This window comes from Schistocerca cancellata, chromosome 6 (assembly GCF_023864275.1).
Source record: "Schistocerca cancellata isolate TAMUIC-IGC-003103 chromosome 6, iqSchCanc2.1, whole genome shotgun sequence".
NCBI lineage: Eukaryota > Metazoa > Arthropoda > Insecta > Orthoptera > Acrididae > Schistocerca > Schistocerca cancellata.
In genome coordinates, this window is record NC_064631.1 from 151,923,869 (window position 1) to 151,946,617 (window position 22,749).

Below are 22,749 nucleotides of genomic sequence, written 5' to 3' on the forward strand. Positions count from 1 at the left end.
TCCGGCCGGGAATCGAAACCATCGACCCCGTTATCAGGGACACAACATTGCTAACGAGCTTCTTTATTTCTGTGGCTTTGCACGATTTACGTTTATGAATCAATTTTCTTAGCTGTTGCAGTTTTATATGAGATAGAAACCGTAGATTCTATGAATGGTTTTGAAAGAGGTGCCAACATGGGTGAGTACACTCGTTCCATACCAGCCCATTCGCACCTCTGTCAACTCTAACAAACCCCTTTCAAGGGAAACGAGAGTAAACTCTCGCTCGGAGAGGATATTTTGTGAGGACAACTGCAAATTTTATCCCAGAATGCTTTGTGTGACGCTTCTGTCTGAACTGGTAGGAGACAACATGAACTGCAAATGTGTTCCCTTTTGGTATACCACCCCACATACATGCTTGGAAGTGTTAACAGAAACTTATTGCTGATGTTATTTTGTTAATACTTCTCCTTGTATTTTCTCTAAGAGAGACTGAATTTTTACACTGTGAAGTTTGGTCAGTGTATAGTTCATGTTTTTTTTTTTTTTATTGTGGGTTGCTAAGAGCATCATCAGTGCCCACAGAAGTACTTCTTATTTAAATAAGACAAATGTGCAAAATAATTTCGAGTTTATAAGTGACTTTCCTCAGAATTGTAGTAACGTCACTATCCATTGCCAGATACCATCTTATGCCTATACCACGGCTGTATATTGTAGGAATAATTATTGTGCAATCTCACTGTACTACAACCTTCCACAGTACCAAAGCGATGTTGACATTTTTGTAATTTTCAGCAACGTTCAGCGAGCTGTGACCAAATGTAGTAAAAGCCTTTGTGAGTGTCAAGAGCGGAATTAATTAGGAATTAATCTGAGGGCTATGGAAACTAATGATTCAAATTTTCTTTGGCTTCTCCAAGGGGCAATCAAAAAGTTTCCTCTTCCGGACAGTGTTGTAGCGAATATGCAACGTAGCGCGACTTCGATGGGGGTATATAAGAACCGATATGTAGGAAAGGGAATAGTGTGGCATTCGTGTCTTTTCGATGTGCGTGCGGTAAATGCGGAAACGTGAACTATGGCGATGTTATTAACAGATGCGTCCAACAGTACTACGTGCTGCAATTCTTTTCTTGGCGCCGGCCAGTGTGGCCGAGCGGTTCTAGGCGCTACAGTCTGGAACCGCGCGACCACTACAGTCGCAGGTTCGAGTCCTGCCTCGGGCATGGATGTGTGTGATGTCCTTAGGTTAGTTAGGTTTAAGTAGTTCTAAGTTATAGGGGACTGATGACCTTAGAAGTTAAGTCCCATAGTGCTCAGAGCCATTTGAGCATTTTTTCTCGGCTGCGAAGGATAAACGCCAGTGGACATTCATCGAAGAGTGAGGAATGTCTGTGGAAATGGTTCGCCAAGTTCCGTCCCGGTCGCGGTTCGACGCAAAGCGCCGGTCAATCTGGAGGACGAGCCTCAGCCATTAGAGACAAGTGGGGGACAGTTAAATCAAATGGTTCAAATGGCTCTGAGCACTATGGGATTTAACTGCTGTGGTCATCAGTCCCCTAGAACTTAGAAATATTTAAACATAACTAACCTAAGGACATCACACACATCCATGCCCGAGGCAGGATTCGAACCTGCGACCGTAGCGGTCGCGCGGTTCCAGACTGTAGCGCCTAGAACCGCTCGGCGGGAGACAGTCGAGCACCCGCTCTGCCGTACTGATCTCTCCCCCATACGATTGTCAGGCCTTCGGTCCCAAAAGCCCTTGAAGTGACGACGATCCCTGACGGACGAGGACATTCAGCAGACAGTTACGGACTTCTTCACGCAGCAGGATACGGTGTTTTTCCAGCCGGTTTTATCTTCAGCCGGCTGCACCAGTGGGATGATTGGCTCAGTGCTCACTGCGAGTTTGCCTTATCGGCATACCGACTCTGGACAGTACAGCCTTCGAAAGGAAACTTTTCTATCGCCCCTTATAGATAAAACACCGGCAGTATTACTAAGTCAGATACGTTTATAATTTTTCAGTTACTCGTTTATCTTATTTTGATGAGGCAAATAGAAAATGACGAGATAACTGCCACTGAAGTGAAACATTGGAAATACTTTGTTAGAATAGAGTGCAAAGAGTCTCGTACCTCTGAATTGACGGTAGACGTCTTGTAGAATAAACTCCAAACGTCTCTGTCCTAGAAAGCTTTTCCTGAGGTTCCCGAAGGGTATCTGCGGTTTCGCTTGCGGCACTCCACGCTTACTCCAGTAACTGTATCGGTGTGAGAACCAGGCGTAGAGCGCCCCCACTGCCACCAGGAGAACGGCGACAGCTTCGCTCAGCCACGACTCAAGGAAGACGCCCATTGTGCCACCACTGCAATGTTTTCTCTCCCGCGAAAAGATTCACCTGCTGGTAAAACTCCTGAAAAGTAAGGACAAATTTATATGTAAAACACCAAACGGTTTCTTAACAACATGGTTAAATTTCGAGTTGTGTTACACTAGCAGATCTACCAAAAAACACTGATAACACTTTGTATGTTTCACGGGACGGAGAACAGGTCATTTTTAAGGATCCGTACCTCATCCACTAGAAACGGAACTGCTATAGGATTACTTAGTTGTCTGTCTGTCTACTTCTCTGCCTACCCGCCTGTCTGTCTTTCTATCTGTCCGACTGTTAAAACCCTTCCCCCGGAACCGGTACGCATATTGAGTAGGAAATTTATGTCACATACTGAGGCCTGTGGCAACGGCCTTGACGCAGTTGATACAATGGCTCCCATCAGATCACCGAAGTTAAGCGCTGTCGGGCGTGGCCGGCATTTGGGTGGGTGACCATCCGGGCCGCCATGCGCTGTTGCCATTTTTCGGGGTGCACTCAGCCTCGTGATGCCAACTGAGGAGCTACACGACCGAACAGTAGCGGCTCCGGTCAAAGAAAACCATCATAACGATCGGGAGAGCGGTGTGCTGACCACAAGCCCCTCCTATCTGCATCCTCAGCTGAGGATGAGATGGCGGTCGGATGGTCCCGATGGGCCACTTGTGACCTGAAGACGGAGCGTTTTGCTTAAGGCCTGTAGTCACTTGGCAATGGTGTAATAAATCTAACTACTAAGCCAATACAATGAAAAGATATGCCCATATGCGCCACATATTTGGATGCAAACTTACTCACCAAAACCTATAAACCACTTTTCGTTGACTTACAATCATGAAATCTGGCAAGAAGCAATGTTTCACTGTACCAATAAAGGAAAAAATACGCAAATTGTGAACTTGTAATTATATCGCAGGAAACAAAATTTTTTGACATTTATTATCCAATTATCTGTGAGTCCATCTGTTAAGACTCCTTATTCTCAGGAACAGGGACATGTACCAAGTTGAAATTGACAGCACATACTAAGGTCTCTGGTCAGTTGGTGGTGTAATAAATGTTAACTTCTAAGTCAATGCAGTCAGAAGATAGGCCATTTATGTGACATATTTTGATGTTCGCAAACTCACTGATAAAACGTATAGGTTACTTCTCGTTGACCTAGAATCATGAATCTGGCAAGAAGCAAGGTTTCGCTGTACAAGTAAAGAAAAAATACGAAAATGGTGAATATCTGTCACGAAACAATTTTTTTCTTTTGTTATCCAACTGGCTGTCTGTTCATCCCTCTGTTAAGACGCCTTCTTGTCATGAAAGTTAACTAGAAATTTATGTCACGTACTAAGATCTATGGTCCCTTGGTGACATAAAAACGTTAAGCTTCTAAGTCAATGCAGCCATTTATGTCACATATTTTGATACAAAGTTCCTATTAAAACTTGAAGGGTACTTCCTGTGCACCTAGGATCATGAAATTTGACAATAAGCAACATTTCACGGTCCAAGTAAAGGAAAAAATTCTAAAAGTGTCAAATTCTAATATCACACGAAAAAAATTCTTGCAGGATCAGTTTCGTAACATTTTTGGCGCGGGTCAGGAGATGAATGAGCCACTTACACAACGTGTCTCAATTCAGTTAGGACTGTGGCTATGAAAAATAAAAGTGAAGGATTACGTTCATAGAATCACCGTATTAATCCAAAATAGTGTCACATGAATCAAAAAACAGCTGAAATCATTTTAAAAGTGATTAAAATTCTTCTGGGTACTATTCCGCGTCATTGCTAAAAACTAACAACAATAATAATAAACTAAAACCGACGTTTCGGCCGAATTGCTACGGCCTTCCTCAGGGCACGACTGGTTTTGCATGGGGATAGGTGCTTCTATTTGTTACAGACTATCGATGTCTAACGTCACTGTTATAAAACTTTGATTGGCTCTCTAAAGTGATTGGCTAGTCATGATGTAAGGGTAGATGGAAAGAAAGAGGCTATTCGTGGATGTCCATGTCGTCAACGATTGGTAGCTGTCCGCCAATCAGCGTTCGGCTTCTGGTCGGCAAGTTTTCCTCCTGGTGTGCGCGGAAGTGGACTGACCAAATGGCTCTGAGTACTATGGGACTTAACATCTATGGTCATCAGTCCCCTAGAACTTAGAACTACTTAAACCTAACTAACCGAAGGACATCACACAACACCCAGTCATCACGAGGCAGAGAAAATCCCTGACCCCGCCGGGAATCGAACCCGGGCGCGGGAAGCGAGAACGCTACCGCACGACCACGAGCTGCGGACAGTGGACTGACAGTTGCTCTGCAGCTGTTTGTGCGTGCGGACGCGGGGCAGAAGCTACACGGGACACGGACGTATCTTTTTCTTGTTTTTTTTTTAGTTTGACTTCCATGCAATATTCTCGATTCTGTTGCTGTTGTTTGTTGTTTGTTGACTGTACTGTTTCGTTGTTATTTTTGTAGTAAACAGTTGTTTGTTCCGGTATGTTTTGACGCTTCATTAATAATGGTCACAAATAAACTTAATTTCCAGGTGAAATTTCGTGACAGTAGTTATGTCAGACGATCATGTGACATAATTAGAATTGAAAGATGTTTATTACGCTGCAAGCCCAGAACATTACAAATAGTTCTGAGAAGTAGCGCAAGAACAAAAGTAGCGCAGGGTGGTTAGAAATGATTAACCGGGTTCTGATGCCTTATAGCTTCAAATAGATAATGCCCATCCATTCAAACTAATGACCGATGATAAGAGCTTATTTTAAAGTCTTGTTTATGCCATTGCATGTCTCACTGTGGTTCCCGAGGCGGTAAGGTAGCAAGAGGTTGCAAAATGATGACTAACCAACAGACAGCATTTTGTATGTTTCAAGAAAACTGAGCCTGTCGCTACCCTGCATTTGCAGACAGTACGCTTACTAACAATGATTCCGCACAGCACGGCAATGGCTGGGTTACCGTCGCTATAGTACGTGGCTCTAGAGGAGAAAAAGTACCATGTCTTTAATCGTTTAACAGTCGTGACGTCATCGCCTATCGGACATTTCAAATTTGTTAAGTGTATAACAGAGACATGAGTTAATCGCATTACATGTCCACCATGCCGTTGGTTATCAGGACCAGAAATCATCGTAAAATAAATGAATACGAGTCTGTGTCAGTATGGGTCAAAGGTGTTGACAACTGTAAGAAAATAAAGCTAGTTGGTGACCTCACAGCATACAGCCACTAACGTACCGAAGCATTCTACGGTGGTATTGACTGTTCAACGATACAGGCTGCCTCTGTAAAGGAAGAAGCTTTGGGCGGTCAGGTGTTCCAGTTGATTGTCCGAGAGGCGTTTCATCGCCGTTCAGAAAAATCTACACGTCGTGCAAGTAGCGAACTGGGCATTCCACAGCCAACAGTATGGAATATTCTGTGCAAGCGATTACGCCAGAAACCAAATCGCATACAGCTGCTGCAACATTTACGGCCAAGCGACTGCATCATCAGACGCGAATTTTGTGATTATTTCCAGGAAGCAGTGGAAAATAGCGAATTATCCCATGACCCGTGTTCACTCATGAGACAACGTTCCACATAAACGGTGAAAAGAATCACCACAACACTCGCATATGAGGCGCTGCAAATCTCTTCGATTTCAAGGAGCAAAGCGTTCGGACCTTTTTTTCCTGGGAAAATTGAAATCCATACATTGTACCTACACATGTTGCAGGAGTGGTTGTTTCCTAAACTAATAGCTGACATCCTAAGCTTCATATTCCAACAAGACAAAACTAAGCCTCGCTGTAATAGAGTAGTGCGTCGCCATTTGAATGAGAAACTTGCAAACCGGTGGACTGGGTGAATACATGCTCAAATGTGTATCGGTCGAACTTAACTATTACATGGATGTTTGTCATCTAGCACGAGGAGAGCACATAGAACACTGCAATAATGTGCAAGAAACTTGGGAATGTGCTTTTCATTAAATATATCATTCACCATTTTCATGTGATACCTTGTGAAACACATTCATCCAAAACCCGATGAATCATTTGTAGTCACATTGTACATCGCAACATTTAAAAAATAGGAAAATTTCCAAATTTTGTTCCCATTCGCAGCGTCGTATCTTTTTGAATTTTTGTGATACGCACTTGGTCCTCAGAATGCATTGCAACATTGACAATCATGTTTCGAATAGCACTTGCTCCATTATAGTCGGACAGTTTATTTCTGGGCTATGAACCCGTTTAACACAGTGTCATGTTAGTATAGTAACAAATTTTATAAGCAACACACAGTCGTAAGTCAGTCGCAGTCGACACGCTAACCAGCATAATATGAAAAAATTTAGTTTAAATAATCGTTCCTCTTTAAAAAGTGACCAAGGTGGCAAGCTTTGTCTTGTATTTACTGAGTTACTGAAGATTTAAATAATCCACACAGAAATTCGAGAACGATTGCCTCCCTTTACGAAAAAGAGATATTACTTTACACATATGGGTCACCATAACACTTGAGAAAAACAGTTTTCTGGCGAAAAATTAGAAATAATAACCTGCAGTTGAAAGTTTAGTAAACAAGTTTTCTTGCTAAATAATATTTCATCAAAAGTACCAGTTGTCCCCGAAGTGGTTTTCTAATATCGAAACGCATAATCTTACAACTATTTATATCCATAAAAAAACTTAAACATGAGGTATATACAAAAAACACTTCGCCTTAAGTATGAAAATAAAATAATTAAGTAGTTAACAAACTTTTAATAAACACTCATTATTCCAAAGAATTAAATACCAAGTACTGTCCTCGTGAGCTATGACTGACTTGCTGACTTCAGCGAAGTGGGTGTTTAACTGTGTCTAAAAATTGCACCACGCGTTAAAGGAGCCCATGTCATCAGCCGAGAATGATATATGGTCACGACAGCAGAGAATTTCTGTCAGCATTTTAATAAAGAGATAAAAAAGTGATATTAAAGAAACGATATATATTTTACATACAATTTTTGGAAATAGGTCTAAATTTACAAACACTCTTCTTCCGTAGTTTATGAGCAAACCCCGTATTATCTCCCATATAGAACAGTTTATCACAAAAAGATAGACATGAATCTCGTTGTGGCGCATATACACTGAAGACCAATAGAAACTGGTACGCCTGCCTAATAGCGCATGGGGCCTCCGCAGAGCGCAGAAATGACGCAACATGACATGGCATGGACTCGACTTTATGTCTGAAGTAGTGCTGGAGAGAATTGACACCGTGAATCCTGTAGGGCTATCCATAAATCCGTAAGAGTACGAGAGGGTGGAGATCTCTTCGAACAGCACGTTACAAGGCATCCCAGATTTGCTCATTAACGTTCATGACTAGGGAGTCTGGTAGCCAGCACAAATGTTTAAACTCAGAACAGTGTTCCTGGAGCCACTCTGTAGCAATTCTGGACGTGAGGGATGTCGTATTGTCCTGCTGGAATGGCCCAGCAATTCCATCGGAATGCACAGTGGTCATGAATGGATGCAGGTGATGAGACAGGATGCTTACGTACGAATCACTTGTCAGAGTCGTAACTAGACGTATCAGGGGTCCCATATCACTCCAACCGCAAGCGCCCCACACCATTACAGAGCCTCTGCCAACTTGAACAGTCCCCTGCTGACATGCAGGGTCCATGCATTCATGAGGTTGTCTCCATACACGTCCATCCGCTCGACATAATTTGAAACGAGATTCGTCAGACCAGGAAACTTGTTTCCAGTCATCAACAGTCCAATCTCGGTGTTACGGGCCCAGGCGAGGCGTGAAGCTTTGTGTCGTGCAGTCATCAAGAGTACACGAGTAGGCCTTCGGCTCCAAAAACCCACATTCATGATGTTTCGTTGAATGGTTCGCACGTTGACACTTGTTGATGGCTCAGCATTGAAATCTGCACTTCTGTCAAGTTCCACGATTCCTGATATTAACGGTACATTCGTGAAATGGTCGTACGGGAAAATTCCCGCTTCATCGCTACCTCGGAGATAGTGTGTCCCATCGCTCGTGTGCCGACTATAACACCACCTACAAACTCACTTAAATCTTAATAACCTGCCATTGTAGCAGCTGTAACCGATCTAACAACTGTGCCAGAGACTTGTCTCATATAGGCGTTGCCGACCGCAGCGCCGCATTCTGCCTGTTTACATATCTCTATATTTGGAAACTCACGCCTATACCAGTTTCTTTGGCGCTTCAATGTATTTTACTGTAACACAATGTAGGTGACGAACAGAAAAATGCACTAGTTGGTGTAAAAATGGCTTCTTATTCCAAATCTACTACCAGCACAATCAGCTATCAGTTAAATTCAATTTAGCAGTTTATTATAAACAGAAAATTACATACAACTTATGCTTTTGGAAAGGAAGATTTGGAGGGACCAGTGATAGAAACAGGAGAGTTGATTAATTTTGGTTCAAATGGCTCTGAGCACTATGGGACTTAACATCTGAGGTCATCAGTCCCCTAGAACTTAGAACTACTTAAATCTAACTAACCTAAGGACATTGGACACATCCATGCCAGAGGCAGGATTCGAATCTGCGACCGTAGCGGTCGCGCAGTTCCAGACTGAAACGCCTAGAACCGCTCGGCCACACCGGCCGGCTGATTATTTTTGTTGAATCTCTTTGTTACTGTCTCTAGAGATGATGTCCTTTTGTATTCAGAAATCTAGTAGCAGACGATTATACGTATACCCATTCCATAACGTCACACTTGTCATCATACATTGAACACATTTTTTCTAGACCCATTGTTTTTCTTTCATTTTACTTACACTTGGTCAAATAAGGTAGTGTTCCACTTTCGGTGCCTCCTTAATTTTTTTCTGGTTCTATTCTCAGTGTGTCCTCATTTTTCAGTTTTTTCTTACATCTGTACTATTGCTCTTGATTCTCTGTTATTTGTTCGTGCTTGGTCTTCTGAATTCAAAATTTCTTCCTAAAAGAGTTTCCCTGTGCTACATTCGATTCTTGAACATTATTTGTTTCCTGTCTGACTATTTATTTCTATGAATCAAGCTCTTGTCGAGCGCTTTTCCATAAAAACGCAGAACATGTTCTCATTTATTAAAAAACTTGCTCAAAAATAAATATTTGATGTTTCATGCCCTCCGAAATACACAATATACTTAGGTAAGTTCCTCATCAGTTTTTCTATGAATATTTGTCTGCATTGGATCCTCTGTTTTTCTTTAAATTCTTCTTCTAGTTTACATTTGACTGTTAATAATTCACTGGCATATAAGTATTTTAGTGTAAGATAGTGTCTGAGAACTTCCTTTATTTATAGTCATTTCTTATCATTCGTGTTTTTTGTTAAATTATATGCTCCTTCCATGCTACTATTTCTTCTGTTTATAATTTTCATAAGCCATTTTCTCGTATGATTACTGCAGGATACTAAAACTTTCTCACCTATTTATGTCGACATGTGTTTCGCTGGCAAACGGGAGAATGCCTTCCAGATATGTGGAAGTATCAGGAAAATTATTCTTGATGGGGAGCTATCAGGAAAATTGTACACCTTGGACGGACCCAAACCGGCAGTTCTAGGCTAAGAACCCGACCTTATTCTGAAACACTTTAACACAATTAGTTCTGTCTCTCAAATAGACGACTTGGAAAGTGCATACGCAAGTGCAATACAAACGTAACTCGCATTGTAGCTGCAGCCTTCTTTGTGCTGCTGAGAGCACTGAACGACCTTGGCCCTGCTCGAGCGCTTGCAGCGAGTGGCCAATACACGGCCTTTTACATTCCACTTCACTGCAGCTTTCTAAACATTACACTAACTGACCATTGCTCAGCAGCTGTTAAGCACTTGCTTAAGCTATACACAGTACAGAGCATCAATTTTCGCCTTCAGTGTCACCTTACGCTACCACTCTCCTCTTGACGCATCCTTAATGTTTAGCTGTGTCATGTACACAAGAAAAAATACACAAAATGCATGACAGTGACGCTGATGCCTTTAAACAGAATAGTTGTGGATATTAATACTGCAGGAAGGAAATGTACCCAGGAAGTTAACTCCGTTTAAAATTGCCTGAAAAACAGAGCCTTGCAGACAATGGGGACTCAGAAATTTGTATTACGTAACTAGTGACGCAGCAGTTGCCGACATCTCTGCTAACAAAAGCTCCGCTTGTTCTGTCTTAACGGATCTAACATACACTGACGGAAAAAACTGCAAAACAAAGAAGGCGCTGTGTGACATAAACGAAAGTTGGTAGGTATGTTCTTCGTCTGAAATATGATATCTATTAAAATTTCGGACCAGTCACATAAGAGTGGCGCTAGTAGCGCCATTATGAGGATGCAGATCAGGTTTGCTTTCAATTTAGGATGTAATGGTCGTGAGCGTTAGTTACCTTTGAGATTGGACTTTGTGAGTTGATGTTAGTCAAGAATGCCTTTAAGGCAATACAGACACCCTCATCAACACCTCACCGAGTTTGAGTAAGCTCCCGTAATGGGGCTACGAGATACTGGATGTTCCTTCTGAGATACTGCAGAAAGACTTGGTAGGAATGTAGCCATTGGACATAATTACTGGCAGCGGTGGTCTACATCTACATCTACATTCTATATTTATACTCTGCAAGCCACCCAACGGTGTGTGGCGGAGGGCACTTTACGTGCCACTGTCATCACCTCCCTTTCCTGTTCCAGCCGAGTATGGTTCGCGGGAAGAACGACTGCCGGAAAGCCTCCGTACGCGCTCGAATCTCTCTAATTTTACACTCGTGATCTCCTCGGAAGGTATAAGTAGGGGGAAGCAATATATTCGATACCTCATCCAGAAACGCACCCTCTCGAAACCTGCACAGCAAGCTACACCGCGATGCAGAGCGCCTCTCTTGCAGAGTCTGCCACTTGAGTTTGCTAAACATCTCCGTAACACTATCACGCTTACCAAATAACCCTATGACGAAACGCGTCGCTCTTCTTTGGATCTTCTCTATCTCCTCCGTCAACCCGACCTAGTACGGATCCCACACTGATGAGCAATACTCAAGTATAGGTCGAACTAGTCTTTTGTAAGCCACCTCCTTTGTTGATGGACTACATTTTCTAAGGACTCTCCCAATGAATCTCAACCTGGCACCCGCCTTACCAAGAATTAATTTTATATGATCATTCCACTTCAAATTGTTCCGCACGCATACTCCCAGATATTTTACAGAATTAACTGCTACCAATGTTTGTTCCGCTATCATATAATCATACAATAAAGGATCCTTCTTTCTATCTATTCGCAATACATTACATTTGTCTATGTTAAGGGTCAGTTGCCACTCCCTGCATCAAGTGCCCATCCGCTGCAGATCTTCCTGCATTTCGCTGCAATTTTCTAATGCTGCAACTTCTCTGTATACTACAGCATCATCCGCGAAAACCATCATGGAACTTCCGACACTATCTACTAGGTCATTTATATATATTGTGAAAAGCAATGGTCCCATAACACTCCCCTGCGGCACGCCAGATGTTACTTTAACGTCTGTAGACGTCTCTCCATTGAGAACAACATGCTGTGTTCATGGGACTATACGACCGCAACAAGACCGGATTCCGAGCGGCCACTTGGCATTTGGATTTGGATTGTATTGTTTGGGGGAAGAGACCAAACAGCGAGGTCATCGGTCTCATCGGATTAGGGAAGGACGCGGAAGGAAGTCGGCCGTGCCCTTTCAAAGGAACCACCCCGGCATTTGCCTGGAGCGATTCAGGGAAATCACGGAAAACCTAAATCAGGATGGCCGGACTTGGCATTACCGAGAGAGAAGATGGTCGTGCTCGACGTGTGACTCTAGCGTATCGTACTGCATCTGCAGCAGCAATTTGAGCAGCAGTTGGCTGCACAGTGACATAACGAACTGTTACAAATCTATCACTTCAAGGACAGCTCCGAGCCAGACGCGCTGTAGCGTGCATTTCACGGACCCCAAATCACCGTCCTTTACGACTTCAATGGTATCAAGCAAGGGCTCTTTGGAGTGCTGAGTGGAGGTCTGTACTGTTTTCTGATGAAAGTCGGTTCTGCCTCGGTGCCAACGATGGGCTGTGTTGGTTAGGAGGCCAGTTGAGGGCGTGCAAGCAAGCTGTCTGGGTGCTAGACATACTGGACCGACACCTGCAGGTATCGTCTGGGGTGCGATTTCGTATGACATCAGGCGCACTCTCCTGGTTGTTCCACGCGTCCTGACTGCAAATTTGTACGCCAATCAGGTGATCCAACCTGATATGCTGCCATTCATGAACAGCATTTGAGGGTGTATTTCCAATAGGATAACGCTCGTCCACATACTGCTGTAGTAACGCAACATGCTCTACAGAGTGCCTACAAGTTGCCTTGGCCTGTTCGATCACAGATCTGTCTCAGATCGAGCACATATGGGACATCATAGGACGAAAACTTCAGCGTCATCCACAACCAGCATTAACCGTCTCTGTATTGACCGACCAGGTGCAACAGGCATGGACTCCATCCCACAAACTGACATCCGACACTTCTACAACACATTGCCTGCATTCAACATTCTGGCGGTTACGCCGGTTATTAACATACCAACATTTCACACTTGCAGTGGCTTATCTCGCACTTACATTAACCAATGGTCTTGCAGTATTAATCACTTAAACATGTTACCTAGAGAAAACATTCCCGAAATTTCATTACTCTATGTTAATTATTTTTGGAGTCGCGATTTTTGTCCGTCAGTGTATCTGACGAACGTAGAGAAATGGCTTGGAACAGTTTGCTGGACTAGATAACCAGTTATTTGGGGACAAGATGTCGCGCGTACTCTGTCTCAAGATTCGACCTGTGTAAATGAACACAGAATAAAGGTTATGCAACTTAAGTATTTTGTACAGTGTTCAGAAAACATAACTACACCGTAAAGCTTTAAACAAAGAATTGTATGTAAACTGTTAATTACTAAAATAAACATTGTTGATTTACAAACAGGAAATTTCCTAAATCGCTTCGTAAACTGATATCAGCATAGCTCCCCCTCCCCCCCCCCCCTCTTTCAAATAGAACGTTCTCCTTTTTCAAAATCGTATTAATCGTAAAACCCTTAATATTATTCGAACTTCGGTCTTAGAGCCGTTTATTATGTTATTAGTTGGTTGTGTTTAATGTAACACGTGTGGTTTCATAGTTGAAGTTACGGACAAGTTCGGAGGAACTGAACTGTTATTGGAGACAGCGACTAAAGATAACGAAAGATTCAAAGTAGATCAGAGTTTAATGTCCGGCCGACGAAGAGGTCATTGCAGATGGATCACAAGTTCGGAAAGTGGGAAGGGATGGAGCAGGAAGTCGGCCGGGGAAGCGATTGGGGGAAGCCACGGAAAACCTGAATCTAGATGGCCAGACATTGACATGACCTGCCGCCTGCCAGTCTGGATCCAATTATCAATGTGAATTTTCCCATCATCTTCTAGCAGGTCTTCTTAATGGTCTTTCATTATCTTTTACACTACAGGAAAGAAGTTCGTTCAACTATCAGATATACATTCGTCGAGCTATATGTCCTGTTTACGTCTATTCCCTGCTCTATTAGCTTCTTTTTCCATCTCTCCTAGAAATTCCCATAAGGCATCTCACTGAGCAATCCCCTGTTTTTAATTGTGTTTGCATTGAAACTCAATGTCTCATTGATGTACAGGGTGTTTCAAAAATGACCGGTATATTTGAAACGGCAATACAAACTAAACGAGCAGCGATAGAAATACACCGTTTGTTGCAATATGCTTGGGACAACAGTACATTTTCAGGCAGACAAACTTTCGAAATTACAGTAGTTACAATTGTCAACAACAGATGGCGCTGCGGTCTGGGAAACTCTATAGTACGATATTTTCCACATATCCACCATGCGTAGCAATAATATGGCGTAGTCTCTGAATGAAATTATCCGAAACCTATGACAACGTGTCTGGCGGAATGGCTTCACATGCGGATGAGATGTACTGCTTCAGCTGTTCAATTGTTTCTGGATTCTGGCGGTACACCTGGTCTTTCAAGTGTCCCCACAGAAAGAAGTCACAGGGATTCATGTCTGGCGAATAGGGTGGCCAATCCACGCCGCCTCCTGTATGTTTCGGATAGCCCAAAGCAATCACACGATCATCGAAATATTCATTCAGGAAATTAAAGACGTCGGCCGTGCGATGTGGCCGGGCACCATCTCGCATAAACCACGAGGTGTTCGCAGTGTCGTCTAAGGCAGTTTGTACCGCCACAAATTCACGAAGAATGTTCAGGCAGCGTGATGCAGTAATCGTTTCGGATCTGAAAAATGGGCCAATGATTCCTTTGGAAGAAATGGCGGCCCAGACCAGTACTTTTTGAGGATGCAGGGACGATGGGACTGCAACATGGGGCTTTTCGGTTCCCCATATGCGCCAGTTCTGTTTATTGACGAAGCCGTCCAGGTAAAAATAAGCTTCGTCAGTAAACCAAATGCTGCCCACATGCATATCGCCGTCATCAATCCTGTGCACTATATCGTTAGCGAATGTCTCTCGTGCAGGAATGGTAGCGGCGCTGAGGGGTTGCCGCATTTGAATTTTGTACGGATAGAGGTGTAAACTCTGGCGCATGAGACGATACGTGGACGTTGGCGTCATTTGGACCGCAGCTGCAACACGGCGAACGGAAACCCGAGGCCACTGTTGGATCACCTGCTGCACTAGCTGCGCATTGCCCTCTGTGGTTGCCGTACGCGGTCGCCCTACCTTTCCAGCATGTTCATCCGTCACGTTCCCAGTCCGTTGAAATTTTTCAAACAGATCCTTTATTGTATCGCTTTTCGGTCCTTTGGTTACATTAAACCTCCGTTGAAAACTTCGTCTTGTTGCAACAACACTGTGTTCTAGGCGGTGGAATTCCAACACCAGAAAAATCCTCTGTTCTAAGGAATAAACCATGTTGTCCACAGCACACTTGCACGTTGTGAACAGCACACGCTTACAGCAGAAAGACGACGTACAGAATGGCGCACCCACAGACTGCGTTGTCTTCTATATCTTTCACATCACTTGCAGCGCCATCTGTTGTTGAAAATTGTAACTACTGTCATTTCGAAAGTTTGTCCGCCTGAAATGTACTGTTGTCCCAAGCATATTGCAACAAACGGTGTATTTCTATCGCTGCTCGTTTAGTTTTTATTGCCGTTTCAAATATACCGGTCATTTTTGAAACACCCTGTAAGTCAAAACTGGCAATACACTCTCAATGTAAACTTTCTTTTTCAGTCACAGAAGAAGGTTATGTATGGAAATCGTATTTAGATTACCAAACCAGACCAAATTATTTTACCCTTCTGTTTATTTCTTTAACTGTCCAAATGTAATCATAAATTTGCAATCAGATAAACGCACTGGTTGCACTTTTATGTGTCTTTTAATTGCCACGATCGGTGTCGGACCCGAGGCCACTTTCCATTAACTATCTGAACAATATTTTTTTTTAAAAAAAAGTACAATGGAATAAGTTACATGGCAAAGAAAGTAACAACAAACACCAAAAGCGAACGCCTAAAATAAATAATGTTGCAATAACATCTCGTCAACAAACATCGCCACACAGCATAGCAAAATAAATAATGTTGTATAGCAGCTCCTTCACAATTTAAGAAAACAATATTCACTCTAAGACCGAAGAAACGACACACGACGAAGAAATTATCCTAACACAACGGAAATCAGCAGATGTGATGTACATGCACAACAAACAAATGATTATAGTTACAGAAAAATTGGATGATTTGTTCGAGAAAAAGAGTTTCACAAATTAAGCAAGTTAATAACGCGTTGGTCCACCTTTCGCCCTTATGCAAACGGTTATTGATATGCATTCATTGACAGAGCTGTCAGATGTCCTCCTGACGGATGTGCCAAATTCTGTCCAATTGATCGTCAGAATACCAAGCTGGTTGGAGGGCTCTGCCCGTAAGGCTCCAACTCCAAACTTTCTCAGCTGGGAAGAGAACCGGCGCCCTTACTGGCAAGGAAGGCTCTGACAAGCACGAAGACAAACAGTAGAAGCCCTCGCCGTATTGTAGGGAAGCAGCCTACGCACGCCTTATAAAATTCTCATCAGTCTTTCCATTGTGTGCCAGCCTAGTCCGCTGTAACTAGCTGTGACGTCATGAATGTTGCGCAATGCTTTAAAAATCAAGTGAATAACCTGAAACGGTTCTAGCACGTCAGGAGTAATACTAAATCAATATGTGTTGAATGTCAGTTCAATAACTTTAACCATTTTCAAAATTTGGACGTTTTTCTGTAAAAATCATTGGCGCAACAGAAAAGAGCTAGAGACTTAAAAATTTATATTTAGATTCCTTTTCCATAATAATTTAATAGGAACAGTACTTTGGATCTCACAATTTAAAATTTTAGTGGAAATTCATGATTTTCTGGTTTTTGTCTTATAAATTAAGGAAGCAAGATAATTTAAGTAGGCTAATAAATAAGGCTAGGATGTTTATATTTAAGTAAAATGGAGATCCGCTATAATCATAAAGATGTGAGAAGTTTCAATTGAATAACTATAAAACTATAGCAATAGCGTATCTCCAAACGGCAAGTTCAGAGCTCGTCTACTGTGTGCAGTGTAATTAAATTAATTCTCTCGCCCAAAATATTTTACTTAGCCACGTCAGATTTTTATTATGATTACTTACGTGTGTGCTGATTGCGCATTTAAATTGAGAGCTTCATCTGCCATCAGCAAAGGAAGCAATGATTTATTCAATAACTTAATGAGGTGCATTACTAGCCCAGCGGCTAGTCGGGAGAGCCGATTTGATCAGGCGTTCCCTTAGCCGTCCGCACCGCGGCTTTATATATAAGAACGATGCGCGAGGAAGGAAGGCCCCAGTTCTCTCCAGACGCTGAATAGCGCACCATCTGTGTCGGGAGTCGCGTGGCATCGGTATCATTGCTATAAACAGCCTCGGATGCCGTATTAAGTTACTCCGGATACGCGTAACCATGAAATCGTTTTCGAGTGAAGTGTTAATTCTGGGATGACTTTAATAATCTATCTTCAGTTTGCGTATGTCGTATTTTCACGTGCCGCTGCGGGACAGACATTCTACCATTATTTAGTGTGGCGTTTGATGAACATTATCATCAAATTAGGGCGAGCATTCATTTAAACATTTAATTTGGACAGTTATAGTTGCATCAGCGCATTAGACTCTGAACTGCTCTGTTAGTCAGGTTGTGTGGATTCTTTTTTTTTTTTCATCTGTGACTTTCAGAATACATAGAACATTTTTTTTCACGATCGTTTTTGATTATGAATCCCAGACAATCTCCTAATTCCTCAGAGCTATAAGCTGTAGCTATAAGTGTATTTCTCAGATGAAGTGGGCACTAGGAATTCTAATTACAGGCTTCACGTTTTGCTAATCACTTTCTGGTTGCCAAAATTGTAGTTAGAGAGCCAGTGTTGAGAACGGCAAAACAACAGCATAAATACAAAAGGAATATTTATATAACAATTAATTCCACCCGCCGCCCCACATATGGTTAAACAGCAGGGAAATGAAATGTTTCTACATTACAAACCAAACATTAAATATAACAATAATTCTACCCGCCGCCCCACAGTATGTGTGTGCGTGGGGGGGGGGGGGGGAGGGGAGGAGGTGGGAGCATTGTCTTGCTGAAATGTGAGCCCGGATGGCTTGCCACGAAGGATAGCAAAACGTCACATAGAATATCGACAACTTAACGTTGTGCTCAAAGGGTATCACGGATGACAACCAAAGAACCAAAGGGTTCCTGCTATGAAAAGAAATGGCACCCCAGATTAGCGCTCCTGGTTCTCGGACCGTATGACGTTTGACAGTTTGGTTTTCCACTGCTGTCCAGGGCGTCTCTGGACACGTCTTCTCTGGTCATCAGAGTTTAGTTCGAAATGCCACTCATTACTGAAGACAAGTGTACTCTAGGCACTGAGATTCCAGGCTGAGCATTACGAACAGGTCTCGCCAACCAGTTTGGTATTCTCTTCAATAAACTATGCAATTTTTCTGAAACTATAATCATTTTGTTTCGGGTGGAGTGACAGTTTACAAGGAGGACCAGCAGACAGAGGTGAAGATGAACTGTGAGAATCAAATAAGCCTAAGGATAGCACAGAATGAATTTTCACTCCTCGTCATAGGAGTGTGCACTGATTTCAAACTTTCTATCGGATTAAAACTGTGTGTCGGACTGGGATTCCAACGTGGGACCTTTGCCTTTCGCGGGCAAGTGCTCTACCGGCTGAACTATCCACGCACGACGCGGTCTCAGATCTTTACTTCCGCCAGTACGTCATCCCCTACCTTCCAAACTTCACAGAACTTCTCTTGCATGCCTTGAGGGATTAGCAGTCCTGGAACAAAAGATACTGCGGAGACATGGCTTCACCACAGCCTGGGTAGGTGGGAGATGAGGTTCTGGCGAAAGTAAAGCTGTGAGGGGCCTCGGGAGTCGTGCCTGAATAGCTCAGTTGGTAGAGCAGACAAAAGGTAGAAGTTTCAGGTCGTGTCCCGGTCCCGCACACAGTGTTAATGTGCTAGAAAGTTTCATAAGTACAGTGCTTTGAAAGTAAAACAAAATACAGAAATACACGGAATTTAAAAGTTTTGGTTGGATGTATAAGAGAAAGAGACGAAAAAAGACAGCAGACGACACTCAGAGAACCTAAGACTAAAAGCAGAGTCGAATTTGGGAAGCCAGCGGTAGCAATCAAGTGAAGACAGCAAGTGCATCTCCGCACGCAAACAAGATGTTTACGCGACGTGAATGCTGTTTACTTAAGTGAGGCACACGTATTGTGTAAAGGTGAAACCTAGTCAACAGCACAGTGTCGTCAGTATAATGATGGTGTTTCAAATATGCTTCTTTAACAACTATTACTCCTTCATTTTCCCAGTGCAGACTCGCTCTAGGGCTACTGAGAATTATTAAGGCATTACGAAATCTTGTTGCTCGCCTGGCTCTTTAAATTTTTAATATCTCACGAGCCTGATCAAGTCTGATGGAAGCTTCAGCCCCGGCCGGGGTGGCCGAGCGGTTCTAGGCGCTACAGTCTGGAACTGCGCGACCGCTACGGTCGCTGGTTCGAATCCTGTCTCGGGCATGTATGTGTGTGATGTCCTTAGGTTAGTTAGGTTTAAGTAGTTCTAAGTTCTAGGGGACTGATGACCTCAGAAGTTAAGTCCCGTAGTGCTCAGAGCCATTTGAACATTTTTTGAAGCTTGAGTATTGGAACGGTCACTTCCGTGCAATAACACTGGCTGAATCAATATACGAGTATTTCCCCTCAACGGCTGCTACGAGTAGTATAGCCTATTGCTGAAACTGTGACGAAAAATTTCTCAAAGTCTATGAATCCCAGAGAATGTGGTAAGTCTTCTCATTGCTCCATTCAATAATTTTATTAAATACTTGCATGTGGCCCACCGTACTAACCTGACTTCCGAAGTCTGCTTGCCACTTTGTTTCATCAGAATCGAATGTTTTCTCAGTGTATTTGGTGAAATTTTTAGTGCTTACATCATCAAAGGACTGATAGGACTGCAGTTTTTCATACCTTGTCCGTATTCTTTCTCATGAAGTAGATTACCGATTTTCTCCAGTTTGGGAAGGGTCTTCTTTCTCACATATTCTGTAAACAATTTCGCATGTTCCTATTGCAGCATTTTACCTCAAGCTTTAACCATTTTTTATTGGAATACCTTCACTTCCACACACATCTTCTACCTGCGGACTGCCATAATTTTCTTAATTTACAGCAGAACAGAGAAGGTGTAAAGAATTGGAAAAACATTGCTAGTCTATTAAATTTATACCAAAATGTTCGGTGAACTTCTGAGTTAAATTTCAGACCGTAATCAGACTAAAGTCCATAGAATGTGACATCAAAATTGGATAACACGGAAGACATAAATGATTTCTTTTTTAAGGAGCACCAAGTATGAGTTATAACATGTTTCAGGATTTCTAGACAAGTTTTCGCTAACTTACAGCTTATTCCGAATTTACAGATAGTCAACAAAACTAGGGTTTAGACTTGTCGGTTTGTTAAGCAACTCTAACAGGTAAAATAGTGAGAATAAAAAATTTGTTTTTAAACAGAGAAGTAGAGCAAAATGAATACAAAGAACCACAACTATTTTCTAAAGAGTTGAAATCGTGTTCGAATTTCGTTACAGAGATGTAGATGAACTGTGCTTCTGATATCAACACTGTATAATATTTGTGTAACTTTTTTTTGTTTATTTTTCGACCGGCTACGAGCTTTCACAATGGACTTCCGTATTCGATAGTGCAAACGTGAGATTAGGCGCAAAATTATCTCTACTAGCATCGAAACTGACAACCAGTATGCTGAAAGATTGTTCAGTGAAGGCTAACTAAGTTGGTGAATTCACTTACTTTAAGCAACCGAAAAGGGAGTGCGAACGGATAATGCAAAAAATAATCCGGAAATTAGAAATGAAACAGATACCATTTGGGAAAATGAATGCCGCATTGAAAAGTAAGTATGTAATATGCCTGAAAAGTAAGGTCAGCAAGTACTGTATGATAAGGATTCTAATCTATGGTAGTCAAATACGCAGCTCAGTGGCACAAACCATCCAGAAACTGAGAACTTTCCAGTGACTAATAAGTAGTAGTCTGTCAATAACAACGCGAGAGGCAGGTAGGAATGAAGGGACGTCTCACTGACTGCTAACGAATCGAAATGCGGTAAAGTGTGCAAAGTTTACGTTCAGTGCTAAATGACGTTCCTCCTTATACGCTTTGTGCGATTATGTTTTGAAAAAAAAATGGTTCAAATGGCTCTGAGCACTATGGGACTTAACATCTCAGGTCATCAGTCCCCTAGACTTAGAACTACTTAAACCTAACTAACCTAAGGACATCACACACATCCATGCCCGAGGCAGGACTCGAACCTGCGACCGTACCGGTGGCGCGGTTCCAGACTGTAGCGCCTAGAAGCGCTCGACCACACCGTCAGAGGTATCAGAATGATTTTCGCTTATAAATTTCGGCTCCGTCGTTTCCAGACTCGGGTTTCCTACCTCAAATTGATATATTTATCCTTCTCCACCACCCGTGAAAGTTTGTCCGCCGCTCGTGGTCTCGCGGTAGCGTTCTCGCTTCCCGAGCACGGGGTCCCGGGTTCGATTCCCGGCGGGGTCAGGGATTTTCACCTGCCTCGAGATGACTGGGTGTTTGTGTTGTCCTCATCATTTCATCATCATCCAGGAAAGTGGCGAAATTGGACTGAGCAAAGATTGGATAATTGTACGGGCGCTGATGACCACGCAGTTGAGCGCCCCACAAACCAAACATCGTTATCGTTACCCGTGAAAGTTTGTAACATCACGGAATCACACTGTATATGTAACTGTAGACGAAGACGCTCGTCCATTACAACTGTAGTCGACACATACTTGGTACTGCGTAGCACGTCAGAGAAATCCAGCGCGTCAGTTGACCTCTAATTGTTGCCCAAAGCAGTAAAGAGGTAGATTACCACCAGAATTTAGTCCGCAGCTCGTGGTCGTGCGGTAGCGTTCTCGCTTCCCACGCCCGGGTTCGATTCCCGGCGGGGTCAGGGATTTTCTCTGCCTCGTGATGACTGGGTGTTATGTGATGTCAATAGGTTAGTTAGGTTTAAGTAGTTCTAAGTTCTAGGGGACTGATGACCATAGATGTTAAGTCCCATAGTGCTCAGAGCCATTTGAACCATTTTTTGAACCAGAATTTAATGCCTGTATATGAAAAGGCATTGACTTTGACCTTGACAAGCACAGTGACGACCTCTCACAAACAAACTACTTCAGCTGTGTCTTTCACTTCTTACGTAATTCATTACGGCTTCAAAAGCGAATTTGCTTAAATGATCACTGATGTGACTGAGGGCTGGTGATGCACTGCTAAAGCCATTAACCGTACAACTAACTTGTAAAGAAATGTGAACTTGACCGCAAGCAGTGACTCACGCGAAGTGCGTTCGGCAGACAGCCGGTTTCGCAGAGCCTCTCGAGTTGTTTCGAAGGCGGCCGACGCTGTAACTGCTCGCGGAGAAGCTTGCTGCGGCTATATAGCGGGACGTGGCCGTGTGACGGCGGCTGACGCTGCGCCATCTCTTACCGGGATTTCTCGCTACCGTGACAGAGTCAGTTCGCGCCGCCCCCGTACTCTTTGCGTTGTGAATCATGGGCAAAAGTTCATTTTTTCACCGAGTAAACTTAGCACTGCGCAAACCAAGAGACGCATGTTTACAGCGTTCCATCTT

At 42.9% G+C, this 22,749-nt stretch overlaps 1 protein-coding gene across 1 annotated transcript in view; it reads right to left on the bottom strand.

Moving 5' to 3' along the window:
* Positions 1–22,513, bottom strand: part of LOC126190919 (probable cytochrome P450 6a13) — an 80,110-nt gene extending 57,597 nt beyond the window's left edge. Inside the window, exons 1-2 of the mRNA XM_049931552.1 lie at positions 22,454–22,513; positions 2,130–2,407 (exon numbers count right to left, since the gene is read on the bottom strand). Coding sequence (XP_049787509.1) covers positions 2,130–2,349 — 220 coding nt within the window. The 5' untranslated portion in view covers positions 2,350–2,407; positions 22,454–22,513. The remainder of the gene's footprint in view (positions 1–2,129; positions 2,408–22,453) is intronic.
* Positions 22,514–22,749: the final 236 nt, after the last annotated feature.